At 40.7% G+C, this 16,566-nt stretch overlaps 1 protein-coding gene across 2 annotated transcripts in view; it reads left to right on the forward strand.

The window, feature by feature from the left end:
- LOC118121077 (adhesion G-protein coupled receptor D2) overlaps positions 1–16,566 on the forward strand; it is an 85,248-nt gene that overhangs the window by 28,351 nt on the left and 40,331 nt on the right. For both annotated transcript variants that reach the window (XM_035176725.2, XM_035176726.2), the window contains exons 21-22: positions 12,364–12,405; positions 16,351–16,404. In XM_035176725.2, coding sequence (XP_035032616.1) covers positions 12,364–12,405; positions 16,351–16,404 — 96 coding nt within the window. The remainder of the gene's footprint in view (positions 1–12,363; positions 12,406–16,350; positions 16,405–16,566) is intronic.

A 16,566-nucleotide genomic window follows, 5' to 3' on the forward strand; every position in this document is an offset into this window, starting at 1 on the left:
TTATAATACCTGATTGTGTTAATAAATTGGTTCTGTCTGATCTAGTAGAAATAAAAACTGAATGACTGGACCATCTCTAGTCCTGAAGATCTCTTTATATGATTGGCCTTCGGGATTTCAGTGGGATACAGCATCAGTGGCTCGGGGTTCGTATGAGAGCACTGATGAAGTGTTTCATCAGACTTTCTTCTCTGGTGGTAAGAGTTACCACGGTTGTTTCACCATTCACCATTTCTGCTACTTGAGCTACAGCTACTGGGGAAACCAAAGTGGTATTCTCTTTTTGTTTTAGTTTTACAGTAGCAGACACATTTCCTTTGTGCTGTTAATCAAGCCGTTGGCCACCCTAAGTTTCACGGGTGGTAACGAATATGATTGCACTGTGATGTTCAGGTTGCTGTTTCCAATGATACGTCAGAAATTCTTTGCCAACATGAATCAGAATTAGTTGATTGTGTCATGAGCCATTTCTGAGTTTGTTTTGGGGTCTTTGTGCCTTCTAGTGGTCACACAGAGTCTTTTGCAGCTTTGAGTCCATCCAAACACTTTCTGTATCCAATATTACAATAAATTAAAACAGTAAACTTCAAATCTGAAAATGAGTTATCACATTAAAATCTAAAAATTAAAAATGATGGATGAACTACCAAAATCAAAAGATAAAAAAAATGTAATCCGTGTTCCCCCATCATGCATTTTAGACAGTGACAAAAACACAAGTGATCCTCGCAACAAAAGGGGGGGCTGGGAGAGCAGAGACAAATCCATTCCAAAAAACCAGAGAGAGACTAAAAGCAAAAAAAAACAAAAAACGAAGATATATGAAGTCTTCATGTCGATGAACTACCATTCATTTTCACTTTGAAGTCCCGCGAACCGTAGTGAAGTGTGATTGCATGTGACAGTCGCCGAGTCTGCCGGTTTATCATGATGGATACACCCTGCCACTGCGGCGGTGCTGTGGCACACATGTACACGCATGCACACGCTCAAGCATGCACATGCATAGACTAAGAGACACAGAAGTGTTTAAAATGTTTAAAAAAGGTGACACTACAGGTGCATTGAGCTACATTGTGAGGATATTTGGAAGCAATCAGGGATTGAAACTTTCCCTGCTTGCAGACATCTCTTAATGTGACTCACTTGAATACAAATATTATTGCTCACAGTCAGAAATAGTATCTTTGAAAACATATTTAATCACATCCGAATAAAGTATCATCCACAGCCCCAGCCACTCACAGACAATTTGCACGTCTAAATAAGTGAACAATTTTCTCTCTGTCTATCTCCCCTTCTCTCTCTCTCCCGTGCTTGTAAGGACACACATCTCTCACACACACACTCACCGACACACTTCTTGATCTGGACACATGCCATTAACCTCAGCTTGGCTCACCTCAGCTGGGAAACAGGAGAGCAAACGCATCCCATAATGGAGCCCGGAGCAATCTTTTTCCCTGTTTTGTACCCAAAAGCAACTTGTTCAGACTTTGCATATTGCATCCATTTGTCATTGTTAGTCAAGGGCACTGCAACACTGTCTTGTCAGTGGCACAGTTCTAGGTGTTCTGTTATTGTGCATTTCAAAGGTGTGTGTGTGAGTGTGTGAGTGCCCATGTGTCTGTCAGGTGATTTTAAATTTGTTTTCATGCCTATAAATGTATGCATATGAAAAACTGGACACCCCAAGGGACCAAGGGCAAATATTCCATTGTTCTTTGAGGGAAGTACTTTTTATGCAAAAAACACATATTTGTTCCTGTAGGTTTTGGTGGACTTGCAGTAGAAAATGATAAGCACGGTCTCTGTCGTTGTGCCCAGGGGAAAACGTTTCTTATCCAACATCAGTTTAATTCTTGGAAACTTTACTTACCGACCAGTGCAGTGGCCATTCTGAACCTGCCTGTTTGGAATGGGCTTGGCCTGTGCTGGTTGCAGCTTTCTTTCTGGAACTGTAAAAGTGACCTGCAGTACTTGAGCTGTGGCAAGTACAGAGCGTCTGCAGGACTCAATCCACAGAACCCTGAAGCTTTGCCACCGCTGCTGCACAAAGAGTTGTTCACCTGTTTATTAAAAGTTCAGTGAAGCTGGACTCAAAGCGCAGAACCCTGAAGTAGAGAATCAGTGGTTTCCATTGTTATGGACAATTAATCCCTTGCGTTGATGAGCAGATCACTGGTTGTCTGTTTATTCAAAGTTTATTAGTTTTGAACATATATTCCGTGTCCAAATTGCATGAGATTCAACACTTCACGTCCCAGGGCCTTTAACAATACACACACCACATATGAAGCTGAAAGGATGAATGGTTCTCCAGATATATGAGCCACAGACAACAGACAGAGATCAGAGATTCCTGGAATTATTAGACAGATTAGTGTTTGCGGGTGGGAAACCAATTAGGGGCACCTGCTCTGCAGCGGTTGTCTCAGGGTAATAGTGCACATAATTTCTTCCTTGTATATTTTATAAATGTATATATTAATACACAGGTAGCATAATTTCATCCACAGCCTCCGACCACACTGTCAGCAGCAGACAGTAAGTGTTTAAATGACTAAAATAATAAACTCACATCGAAAAACGTTATCACCTTTATTTCCTCGTTGCCTCAACTCCATCCTTCTTGCACAGTTTGAATGCCATGTTAAATATTGCTTCAGTCCTGCTCATCTACTGAAAGTGAGGAGTTTAATGTGAAAATACGTCTGGTATGTGTTAAACTGTGGAGTATTTGAAATGGTCCGAAATGTCCTAGGGGGATGTTATTGCTGCCAGTGATTATCAGTATTAAATCAACTGTGTTTATGTGTCTGATGGATGCATTTGGGTTAGCTGGTGTTAAATTGTTGTAGTTATTTATTTTTCTTGTTGTATTCATTCTAGTTTGTGTATTTCTGAAGAAGCTCTGTAACAGTGTCTGCACAAACCCATATGTAGGTGTGTCTGAATGTGAGTAACTGTTAGGAGGGAGGGTGCACACAGGATTTCTGTGTTTGTGCGACTGTGTTTTTGGGTATAAACGGTTTTCATATATCTGAATGTTGTAATGTACTCTATTTATATGTATACGCATCATTTCAGTGTCTGTGTGTACGTATGATGCATATGGGAGGTTCAGTAATCCGAGCATCTCATGTAGAGTGCAACAGAGTGTGTGTCTATGCAAGTGTGTGTCCGCACGTGTCTCTCTGTGCAGTTTCTATGAACCCAACCCAGTCCCCAGCTGCTGTTGCTCAGAACTCGCTCTTTTCCAACATTTTTTTCCTCAGTCAGTGGAAAACTATGCAATTAGAAAACACCCCGTGAGATTGACAGTGGGATCACATGCAGTTTGACAAGGGGGCGCCCCAGAAAGCCCCGTCAGATACCTAAGTATTTTTAATTAAACAGCTCTCTGCACTGGCAGCGGGCTTTCCCTCTCCAGTTCAAAGCCTCCTGCTCTGACCCATGTGTTAAAAGTTTGTATCAGTTTTCCATCGCTCTGTTTTGCTTGGCGCCAAAGACACGCACCCCAAAATTGTCTTGTTTAAAAGCTAGTTTGTTTACAATTCACTCTCTTTCTCATGCTCTCTCTCTCTCTCTCTCTCATACCCCACCCCCCCAATTACCATGTGTGCAGTGTGATCAGGTTCAGGGTGTGTAGCTGTACCCACTCCCGTTGGTCTCAGACCCAGTTTTTCTAAATGCTTTGAAATTGAGTTAATCTAAAGGAAAACTAAAAGTGCAATTGTGTACCAGTGAAATTAACAGATCTGGCTACAAAAGCCCTTCCCCCTCACCCTTCCGTTTTATTTAAACGTTAAAACAAGTAAAATAGAGTGCTCATCTGTTACTGAGGCACTTCATCAATAACATTTGTCCGTCTGATGTAAAATCGATATGACACACACTGACACAATGCCGGAGCAATGGTAAATGTGCCGTCATTTGTCATCGACTGGCAATAAAGATATGTCACAATTGATTTTACCCCCCCCCCAACACACACACACACACACACACACACACACACACACCCTCTCTTGCTCTTTTGCAGTAGCAGTAATAGAAATAAAACGAATGCTTCTATGAGTGAAGCATGGTCAGTCTTGCCAAACTCAATTAATACTGGAGCGAGGGGTGGTAATGGTTTGAGGGTCTGTTTGTTGTGTTTTCATTGGGATGCCCTGCCGAAGATGTTAAAAAAGAAAAGAGGGGGTGGATGGGTGGATGGATGGGTGGATGGTTGGATGGATGGATGGGTGGATGGGTCTCTTCTCTGGAAGGAAGGTTTTCTTTTGATCTCTGCTTAATATAAATTACTTAAACTCTTCTCTTCTTTTCCCCTTGTTCTGCTTTCTTAACTTCATTTTGGGTTTAGCTCTCAAGTATCTTCAGCTTCACCATTAAAAAATAATTCTGGATTTATGGATCTTAAATCATGTCTAGATTAACCAGATTGATGCTGTATTTACTTGAATGCAATTTAATTTACTTACTTATTTACTTTACCTAAGTGTTAAAGACAGCTCTGACCTATTTTAAAAACTTGAGGGTATCATATTGATTTTTAAAAATAGCAATTACAGTACAAAAACTGCAAACGGCAGCAAATGTGAGCAAATAATTTGTGTGCATTGCGTACGATTTTAATTTCATATATGTGGTTGTTTCATGAGGCTCTAGTGTGGGTGTGTGTGTGTTCCACACAGTGACCGCTGTGTGTATGTTTGTGTGTAAGACTTGACATCGCAGTTTGTTGCCACCGGGTTGTGTACTCAAGTTGCGCTGGTGGTAGCGAGCAACATCTGTTTTGGGCTTGTTGTTCCTCTTGGCTGCTTTTCAATTGGATTTCCTCAAGCAGGGCCAAAAGCTGTCACCTCTGCCAGGCTCTGTTAGCGATCACCGCCGGCCCCTATATTAAGTAGGTGGTTCAGGGCTAAGCTAATAACTCTCCCTCCTCTCCTGAGCCATCACACACCAGTTCTGGTACTGCTGCTGGCCTCAGCGTGTGCCTGTGTGTGTGTGTGTGTGTGTGTGTGTGTGTGTGTGTGTGTGTGTGTGTGTGTGTGTGTGTGTGTGTGTGTGTGTGTGTGTGTGTGTGTGTGTGTGTGTGTGTGTGTGTGTGTGTGTGTGTGTGTGTGTGTGTGTGTGTGTGTGTGTACTCTCAGTTTTCCTCTCTTGCTGTACACCCTGTACAGTCAGGCTGGCTTGGGGGTCCCCTCCTCAACGTGACAGCCCAAATGACTGGATATTTGTGTGGGAAAGAAACAGAGTCCTAATAGCTCAAAGAATGACTGATCCACTTTCCCTAATCACGTACAATAGGATGGAAACAGGAAGAATACTTTGACCTCAGACCCACCCTCACACACAGACTATATACTGTAATTCGTCATTGTGAAGAGAATTAAATCATGAGTTTAATGAAACAGGATGAAAATGAAGGATTGTTTCAAAGGCTGTGGAACTCTTAAAAAAATATATATAATACTGACATCATCTTCTTCTTCTCATCATCATGATTGCATGTATTTACACCCAGTTTCACCAGTTAGGTAAACCTGTAAGGTCGTTTTCAAACCTGAAAGTCCAAACTTAGGTGCATGTCTTTGGTTTGACATTTGGTTTGACATTGCAATTTAGAGTGTGCACCAAAGAATTTTGTTTGATATACATGCATCCTGTCGTCATCACTTTACTGGACAGCAACTTGCCATTGGTTTGTTGATGGACACGTGTCTGATGTTGATGTGATGTCAATTTGACCGGTCTTAGTCTTTCAGTTTAAATGAAGAAAATTAATTAACCAGTTCTTTTCATTTATTTCCTTGGCACTGTAATTATCATTATGGTGTGACTACCAGCAACAATGGGAGGCCAAGACTGCAAGCAATCCACACGTCTGGGCAACAGAAACGAGGCATCTTTTTCTTCTTCTATTGCTTACTGCTGTGTCAACTTCCTACAGTTGGTTCGAAAGTCCAAACTACCAGTAAAAGTGTTTTCACACTGCAAACCAACCAAACCATGGTTAAGTTTGATCGCAAACAAGATTACCTCTTTTGGTCAGACTCAGTTTTGGTGTGTTGATCCGGACCCTGGTCCGAGGAACCTTTCACACCTGTTATTTTGGTTCCAGACTAAACAAGGTTGATGTGAAAGCACCCTAAATACATAATTAGGATTAAACGTTTTCGTATTTGGATTTCGAAAACTTTTTTGGGCCTGAATAAAAAGTAGCATCAAGTTGATTTGGTTTGTATTTAGTTTTTCCACTGAACTTATTACCGTCTTCCCTCCTGCTTGGCCTGAGCAAAGCTCATCTGGGTTTTGCAGAGCTTCTATTGCGACGTGTTTACCTCATCACCCTGACAGAGTAGCGGGCTGCCCGTCTACCTGCCTGTCTGCCTGCCTCTGTGTGTGCCAGCTTCTCCAGGCCAGCTGGAGCAGTTACACAGAGCTGGATTTGAACTGAGGACCTGCAAAGTATCAACTCCTTATTTCACAGCCCTGACAGACACTTTGATTTGACGTGCCATGGGCAGTTAAAGTGAAAGTTATGTATACATGTTAATTAAACTGTTTATGCGTGGAGGGGTCAGAGACATTAGCAGGTCCCAGTGCAGAAGTGTGAATTTCTTTTCTTTTTCCTCCATCACAGCGTTTTAACCTCTTCTGTCTCTCATTTCCGTAATGATTACCAGGTGCGAGGGCAGCATTTCTCTCTCCCCTTTTTTTGCCAAGTGGGGATGCAGATAGCTCTATTTGTGAAAAGTGTCTCTGTGTGTTTGAATTTAGGCCGGGGGTATTTGACGTCGGGTCCAACAGCTTTCACTTCAGGCATTAGGACACACTGAGGCCTGGAATTCTCAAAAATGCTGAGGTTTTGGTTTTAAGCGCGTTAAGATTAAGCCGGTCTGTCCAATAGAAAGATGCCATTTGTGAAAAGGTGATACCGTCTCTTTTTTTATTTTTGATATAGGATTATATGTGTATAAAACATTTTGACACAGAGTAATACCAGGGCCTCATGTTCGACCATGTGGTTTACAGTTACTCCAAAGAAATGAATACAAGCATAGCTATATATCAATGATGACATTTTTTCTCTATATATATAAACCGATACTTAATTTATGGATATTTGTCATGATAGAGTTGCTCAAATGACTGACATTGTGTTTTAGTAAAAGCTGAATCTAGTTCCCCTCAGAGATGACGTAAAGCATGAGATTTTAAAAGACCATTGCTGTACATTTCTGACCATTCATTTAGAATCATATATGCTGTAGATGTGCATTAACAGAAACCATATGGCACTTCTACCTACATCATATTGAGGATGGGCAGATGACAAAATACATGAACAGTAAACTTAGACCTTTAAGAGATGGCCGATCATAAGATGGTCCACATACTGTATCCAGAAATGATTGGAAACGCCTCCTCTGCTAACGGACCAGACAGACACAAGTGTGTGGACCCAAGGGTTGAAGGGGCCCATGTGTACAGTGGCTTTATTAACATTTCTTATAGGAGAATCAAAGATTTAAAAAAAAAAAAATGGCCCACAGTCCCTCTCCTGACACTGAAGACATCTTATTGGGTGTGATCATCACAGGTAGCTACAGGCTCTACAGTACTTTAACATTTCTTTTGATTAGTGAGCTGATGAAATCATTACCCTGTGTTAGTCATGGCAGTGACTGCCAATATAGACTTCAAACAGCCTCACTATTTCCTCGTGATTTGAATCTCACTACCAGAAACCATTTATTTCAAAAAAAAATACACCATCAGAAAAAGTTTATTACACAAAAGTCATTATACCTCTTGTTAAACTTATATGCACATCATTGTGCAAAAAGAGGCAAGGTTGACAGCAGCTACAAATTCCAGAAAGAGAAAGAGGAGGAGTTGGGTTAGGGGACTTTTACCTGCCAGTGTTGCCTGTAACTACACATGTATGGGAGGTTGATGGAGATAAGAGAGGACGGTACAGGGGCAATTAAATAAATGTTCTTTTGCTCGATTCTATTGAAAGATTTTGTAATGATTTATAACACAAACAAAGGTGTATGGACTAATATCGTGCATGTGCATTAATTTGTGTTGATAGCCTAATATAGTAGAGTGGAAGGGGGCATGTACAAAACAGGTGAATGTCTGAATGCAAAGTAAAATTTCTGCTCATTGTCACAAAATAAAAAGGAAGTTCTTCATAGTGACCTTACAGTGAGCTCACTGACACAACACTTCATGTGCTGTGGAAGCTTGTTGCAGATGTATGGACTTAAACAAGGATTTATCAGTGGTCCAAGCTGGTTGTAGAAGTTTGCATGGTGAAGTCTGTTAACACCGACAGATTCAATTTGTACCAGTGTGGTGATGGAGGATTTCCCAGCGTCTTTCCAATATTGCCGTGTCTTTATTTCGGTTGACACTGGACTAGTTACAGTGTCTGTGAAACTTGCCAGTTCCACTGATTCAGTTTCCTGTTTCCTTAGTTGCATGGCTGTCTTTAAAAACAATGCAAAACCTTAACAGGGGTATTGAAATGTTTGAATGTTTAATGGAAATAGAAACATCAGATATAGAATACACACTGCATGTTGAAGCATTAATGACTGTGCAAGTAGGGCTTGAATCTATATGCATCTTTTTCTTGATTTTCAAATTTTCTTATTGGTTCTTGTCCAATTAATTAAAAGTGCAATGATACTGCATTTAGTTATGTTATATGTTGGTTGTTAGCTGCCACTCGTGTGCTTCTACAAAGTGGTTGTAACGAAAAGGTCACAGGCTCGATGTTGGCTGCTACAAGTGCATCAATCAACAGCCTTGTAGTCTATGGAAAAGTCTCCTTCAGCTAAATACTGATCTCTTCTTACTCCCTCACTTTATCTCCACATACAAGAACCTAAGGGGCCTTTCACATAAATAACTAAGTACTTGAAAGGCCCCTGATCTGTTCTGCTCTCTGGCAACTGATTCAGTTAACATGGAAATAAAAAATCGTAGCTGCATTTCCCCCTAATAAAACAGGAGCCGTCAATCTAAACAGACGGTAACAATCATTTACTTACCAAAGATTAGCTCTTGTAATTAATTTCACATTTTCATCACCAGTGCTTGATGGATCATCTTAAACATTTAATGCACTCAGCTGATGCTTTTAGTAAGAGTGAGTTACAAGGACCCCGGCGGTAGAATGTGGCAATGGAGGCTGTCAGCGTCACGAACTGTCAGTAGTAAACAGGATGAGGAGGAGCGCATCCTGCTTTAATTGAACTAAATTAGTTGAGTTCTTGCAGGTGAATCGATCTTTGACTTTGATTTGTGTTTTTCTGCTTTTGCAGACAAAGTCCTCTGACAAGAGAAAGCCTTGTTCATTTGAACAGACGCTGCTTTCTGTCTTCCTCTGCAACACAGCACATCTCTCTGGGGTAATAATGTTTTTGGTCAAACACAGTGTTTGTTGGCTTTAACTTTTTAAACATACAATTGTTCCCTAATTAGCTGGATGCTAATTAATTTATGCTCCCTTGTTTGATGTACAGTATCGCAATACTTTGAAAGCAACTGTGTTCGTTCTTTGCATAAATTTGTTGCACTTGCAGCTGAGTTCAAAAGAATCTGGACTGGGTTTAGAAAAGCACACATGCATTTAAATAATGCGCCCCATTTTCCGCCTCTGTTTGTTTTTAGTGGGAATATTAATGAATTAACATTTTAAACAATCCATCTTTATTGTTGTTCTGCCACTTATTTTTAACTCAATTATATTTTAATAGATAATTTTTCCTAATGTGCACAGCATGTTCTCCCCACTTTGTTCACTACACAACAAAAGATTAATTGCAAATCAGAGGAATGATCAAAAACATGATAATCAAATTGCAACAATAAGTTGGAAATTGCAATTCTAATGCAATACAATAGGGTATGTGTTGCAAATTAACCACCCACTTGTCTAGTATTGTATGTGTGTGCCTGCGTACGTGTGTCTGGGTGCGTGTTCATACATGATAAACAATATATGCAATACACTGCTTGTGCTTTTAAAGTCATTGTAAATGAACACCATAGGTTTATAGTGGCTTACTCCATTGTTTGACATGTTTATTAACACAACTGAAAGCCCTCTCACTACACTCTAACAATAATGGCATTCCTCAGTATCAGTAGTGCTGCATTGATCAGGATGCCTTTGTCTGTGATGTGTAATTCAAGTGGTTTTATGTGACTTTAAAGTTTTCAGTGGGTTACTGATCTCACATAGAAATAAGACAACGGAGCCAGCTTCCTTGGCGGCAGGTGCAGTTACAGCTTTATTCCCAATTGTTAAATAATAAGGTGACCTGCGAACTAAAATCATTAAACATGTGAAACATTTGGAGTAAAAATGTCAAATAACACACAACCCGTTTTAACTTGTATTGGTAAACATGGTCACAGCTTGCCATGTTATGAACGTGTCTAAAACGGCTCTTGTGCTAAAGATAAGATTAGACAAGATAAAATCCTTTGCATATTCCACTATGGGGTTTGATATTGGCATCTTTGGAATCATTGCCATTCTTTACATATATTTGTATCAGTAATATCAGTATCGGTATCTGCCCCCAAACATCCATATCGGTCAGGTTTTGCTTTGTAGACCTTCACAGCCAAAACATGTTGTGATTGTTTTTCTTCTGTCTCTGAACTGTTGGAGTGTTGAGAGTTAAAGAATGAAGCAGATGGTGAAGTTTGAAAGAATCAAAACTCAGCTGTAGTAGCTCTTATGCAAACTCTGGTATTGGTAAACAAATGTATTTATCCCGCCGTCATCATATTGTGCGATGGAGCAGCAAATATTCCTTTTAATCCTCACATTCTCACATGCAGTTGAAAGTAAGAAATATAGAGATCAAATCATAGATCTCAGTGTCAGATTCCTTGTTTTGCCAGTTGTCGGCAGCATGTCAGAGACCAGCAGCACTGTCAGTTTAAAGAGGATGGATGCCTTAAGGTGTCACCTGACAGCCCAACGGACACGGCAATTCAGTCCCTGGAGGACGGGAGAGCCGCCAGCAGGAGGGGAATGGGCAGTAGCTGGGGCTAGAGGTCGGCATCGTCGGCCATCGCCAGGCCTGTCACTTTGAATGGGCCCCCAAATCATGTTGTCAATGGTGATGCATCGAGATCTCCCTCTGGCAAAAATTGGATGCTCCAAACTCAACGTGATTGATGCGTTGACCAGGTTGTGCCTGCTTGTCCTCAGGATGTGTCCTTACCCTCGTTTGAAGATGAAGCAACTTAGACACTGCGGTGAAAAGGGGAGAGATGTACTTCTAAAAGTTTTTTTTCTTCTCCTAATTTTTGTGTTAGCTAGACCGACGTCGTCGTATGATTGGGCGAATGAAAGAATCTACTGTATCCATCAGCCTTGAAATTTATAAGATTTTACCTGCCTTTTCATTTTTCTTGTTACATCCTTTGTGGCACGGTTCAATCGGTGCGCGGAGAATGTTGTTCTCACTGTTTCCATTGACGGGACAGGAATACATTATGGTCCCGAAGGCAAATGCACAGCTTGTACATTCAATGGATGCCACAATGGATTGAAATGACAAATAACTGTTTTTCTGTGCAGCCTTTATGCATCCAAGGGCATGGCATTCTTGGGCCCTGGGTACTAGCCGTGGAGTTTTGTGAACATGAAATATCTTCTTTTATGTGTCATTTTTTTCATTATGCTCCCTCTGTCTCTCTCTTTCTCTGCTTTCCTCCAGTGGTTTTCCTTGATAGTTTCGTCTGGCCTGAGTTGCTCTCTTTATGTGCATGTGTATGTGTGTGTGTGTGTGTGTATTTGAATGTTTGTATTCATACTGTCTTTGTTTTCCTAATAATAAACGTCTGTTACATGTGCAAGTGAATGTATGGATTTTGTGTGTCTGTGCATGCGTGTTTGGCGGCGCTCGATCATATATGTGTGTGTCTGTGTCTGACAACAGGCACTAGAGATTTTCTATTTCGATAGAGCTGTGCGAAACCTTGGGTTTGAGCCTTTGAATGCTCAGCGGGGGCCACAACGAGGAGCATGAGTATTGTCGACGGAACAAACGCTAGCCTTACAGAGGTGGCCCAGTTTGGAGGAGTTGCACCCTTTCAAGTCGTGCCTTTTCTCTCATTACTTATCACCAGAGTCTATATTGCCAGGATGTATGAAACAGCCAAACCCAAAACATGTCGGCACACTCATTACTTTTGATCTGTTTTTTTTTTTTCTTAAGAAAGGATAAGAGAGAAAACAACTGTAACAACTTTGTCCTCCTCCTTGTTCCTCTCGCTCTCTCTCTCCTTCTCTCTCCCTTTCTTTGTTTGCAGGGCCTTTTCATCTTCCTGATATATGGGGTGTACAACACAGAGGTAAGTCTGCATTGTGTCTCAAGGCTGTCGGAGTGAATGAGAGAAATGACAAGTTTCTGATGGGCTCCCTGCTTAAAAGCTGTGTGGGTGGGGTGTGAGAGTCTGAGTGTGCGTGTGTGTGTGTGTGTGTGTGTGCGCGAATGTGCGTCTGTGGATGGGAGGAGGGATCGGAAGGAGAGGAGGGGACATCGTTTCCACGCGAGCATCCCACTGCCCTTCATGCTTGGACTAACTTATATGCATCCGAGTCCGACCATTAAACACTGACACGCCGCGGTTCCCAGCCACTCATTCCTCACCCGCAATGGCTAATATTTCACTGCCTCTTTAAGTTTTTAAACTCACGGCCCTCCATTTAGCATCCTGACAAAGCCGCTAGCCGGGGCTCCGCAGGGCCCTAAGCAGTAGCCGCAGCAGGATGAAAATAAGGAAAACAATATGCAACCAACAATAAGCAATGAGGGGAATGAGGAACTGTTGTATCCAGATGCTGCGTTATTACCATTTAGATACGCCGCGGGTGGAGGGCGGGTGAGAGACAGAGACAGAGAGATACAATTTAATGGATGAGACTGGAGTCATGAAAATCACTCTTGGTCAAAAATGTCTCTTACTGAATGTAAATCGGGTTAACTTTAGATGTGCAAAGGTGATCTAACAGCTGATCCTTCTTAAAATACGACCCTGTTTTCTGAACATGGGCTCTATTTCTCATTTGTGGACACCTCTCCCGTTCTGGACTTTTACGAGAAAGTATAAAAGGATTTGCTTTGTGGCACAGTTAACAATTCAAGACAAGGAAGTTTCACCCCCGATTTAACAGTAATCTCTAAAATTACTGACAGAGTATTTCATACCATTGCAGAAGTCAGTAAAAATAGTTTTCTGAAGACACAGGCGATTTAGCGAATAGATAAGACTGCTGATATCAAAGCAAAATAATAAACAAAACATATAAATTCTGTAAACAGTGTTTCCTTTGTGGGTGGATTTAACCATAGTTGACGCGTATTTACTTCTGAAGAATGCAAACAAACTATTTATTCTGTTGCCTCTTGTGACTTTGATTATATATTCAAGGTCATTGTCGACATATAGAAGCGTTTTTTTAAAGATCTGGGTAACATGCAGTCATGTTACTTCAAAGATAACAGGCAATGTTACACTAGTCCACACTCTTTTCTTAAGAGTCCTTTATTTTAAATTTCATCACCTCAACCTACTTTGTGTTCTTGCTGAAGTGGGTTAAAGTCAGGTTGTCCTTGACCCTGTGGTCTCCACAGTTTGTGAGCAGCTCGTGTGCATGTTCCGTCTTTCACACTAATTCACATCTACACTTGGTTTATGTTGGCTGGTTTCAGTTATCACCCCCTCTGACAACTCAAAGGAGTTATTCGCACAATAGAACATTTGCAGAACAAAATGCTTTAAATGAATGAACCACAAAAGTTGTGTTTCTTCCCTGTAATCAGAGTGGGAGGGAGAGGCCAGTGTGAGGCAGGGATGTTGCTCTTGTGTCATTTAGGCTAACCAGCCTTGATGGCAGTTGCTATTATCCTCTCCTTTAATTAAATTATCACTTCAGTTCACCACCTGCTTTACATGGCAGTGTGGCTGATAAAGCGTGTGGCAGCAGGCATGCAGAGGTATCAGAGAAACAAAGTCTTTAGAGTAAAGAAAAAACTTTGCAACTAAAGTTGCTGTTAGTTGTTAATCTAGCAGAACAAATGAGTCTTTAACCATCTTAAGGTGAAGACAATTTTCTTTGAAATGCTAAAGAAAAGGTGGTGAATTAGCTCAAGCTTCAAAGTCAGAAAATGCTCCATTCACGAGGCTGGTTTCCAGGTTATTTATTATAATTATAAATATGGCGTGGAAGACAGACTGCGTCTGCTGCTATTACGCTCAAAATACAACGTTTTAATTGCTAATTACCTGACAATAGCTTTCCATTATTCATTGCAATTAGCTTTTCCTTGGTGGTCACCTTGTAATCCCGCGCTTTGATGACCTTTTATTTCCATCAGTTCCAAGGATGTCGGCAGGTGTTGTCGGGAGCTCTGCTTTCATATGGTAATCGCTTAGCGCCCATTTACATGGGGAACCACGCTTTGCATCATGGCGAAACCTTGAGTGTGCGCAAAACCTCTTAAACACATAACGATCATCTAAAACAATGCCCTTCCCCTCATTGTCAAATGATTAATTAAGTTGTGTCATGTAATTGCCTCAGCATGCCGGCTGCTTTTGATATCAATGAAATCCCCAGGACTTACTTTCCCCCATTAAATAATGTTAAGACGGTGTCTCTCCAACATCTGCACCGTGTCGAAGGCCTTCTGCTGATCTGCTCAGAAAAACCAGCGGGGTTTTGTAAACATGATATGGTTGCTGTTGAATCTGCGCTGTCACAAGGCTCCGGCTCTCTTCATTATGTGGCCTTTCAACGGTGGCACGTATGCAAAACATCCTCTGTATACCCACGCTGTCTCTGAGACTGTGCGTGTGTGTTTGGTGTGGTGTCATAATTTATAACACGCAGCGACTTAATGAAGCCATAAGCCATAATGCATATTCACTAACGTGGTGGGCTGGACTGGGACGGGCCGTGGTGATGAGTTCCCAGCCGCTACAAATTTACAGTGAGTGCTGACAACGTGCAGGGACAAATTCATGTGTGCAGACACAGACACACACGGATACGGAGCTCGTAATGCCAGAGGCTTTTCATGGAAGACACACTTAGTAATTCCTGCTGTTCTGGATGTGTTTTTGTTTGAATTATTCAAGTTCATGATATTATGCTGCTCTTGTTTACATTTAAGATGACTTGTTGTAAAAAGAATTATATGAATATTGTATTAAGATGTACAAATATAATATCTTCCATTTTTTTTAAATAAAAACAATATCAGTAGACCATTTTATGAGTCATTAAAAACAGAAGCACCGAAATAACAAATACTCTATTGATTAAATAAGGATAATAACTTTCTAACAGGAAAATAATACATTAATTCAAAATAGAATTTTTCAGAGAATTGTTTCTTACCAAAGGTATTCCTAGTGATACTTAATTCACTTTATGAAACTATATGTATTAACCTATTATTGTATGATCAGTACAATTGTAAAGTAAAATCAGAGATTAATGCAGTTTTATATAACCTGACATTAATCACACATATTCACATGACATATTTAAGGATAATTCTAATTAATCATACATATTTGGATCAGTCAAATTAAAATATGCCTTTTAATAAATTAGAATCTAAATGTAATAAAATAATACACAAACATTTGTTTTCTGTTATTCTTATAAACATAGATTTTTTTGTTTTTAAGGAGGAAATATGGAGATAAATTACATATTAGGTTTAGGTGTTAGTGAGATCTGACTATATATGGAAAATACACGTATGTACTGTATATCTCTGAGATCTATAAAAGTCTTGTCTGGTGTTGTGTGTGTTAAATGAAGGTGTGCAGTACACTGTTTCATCCGGAGTGTAAAAATGTAATCTGTTCTGCTAGGGCGGTCCCTTCTCCTCCAATAGCTCCATTTGTTGGTCCCGGCGCTCTGTGTTGACAGATGATAGCTTGAAGTCGTCTCCTTAGTTTGCCAGCTCTATGTGTCACTTTCAAGTCCCATTAGCTACTGGGACATACTGGAACACACTCTCTCTCTCTCGCACACACACATGCATCACACACACACACACGACTCCCCTGCCGTTGCCCGTCAGTGTCTGCAAGCTAATGCTCAGAATTTGTTATGTCCCCTCCACATTCTTTTTTCCTTTTCTCCATTTTAGTGTCTGGGAGCACGCAGGCCTTTGCAGTGAAAGATTTTTGTTTTGATTCATTGTAAGTGTGTTTCATTGAGCGCTATGTCACATGCACTTATCTCTTTCTTTGCCATTCTTTCTCCCTTTCTTTCAGGTTCGCAGCACGGTCAACAGGATCAAGGAGAGGAGAAAAGCGCTTAATTTTTCAGTATGTAATCCTCTATTTTCCTGTGAACAAGTGTTTGCGTCCAGATGTCTTTTGTGCATGTCTGTATGTGTGTGTGTGTGTCTGCAACACATTGGTGCAACAGACTCAATTTTCCTCACAGCTTTTGCTTCTCATGGAAAAAAAAATCACAACTCCAGCAAT

Source organism: Hippoglossus stenolepis, chromosome 14, assembly GCF_022539355.2.
Source record: "Hippoglossus stenolepis isolate QCI-W04-F060 chromosome 14, HSTE1.2, whole genome shotgun sequence".
NCBI lineage: Eukaryota > Metazoa > Chordata > Actinopteri > Pleuronectiformes > Pleuronectidae > Hippoglossus > Hippoglossus stenolepis.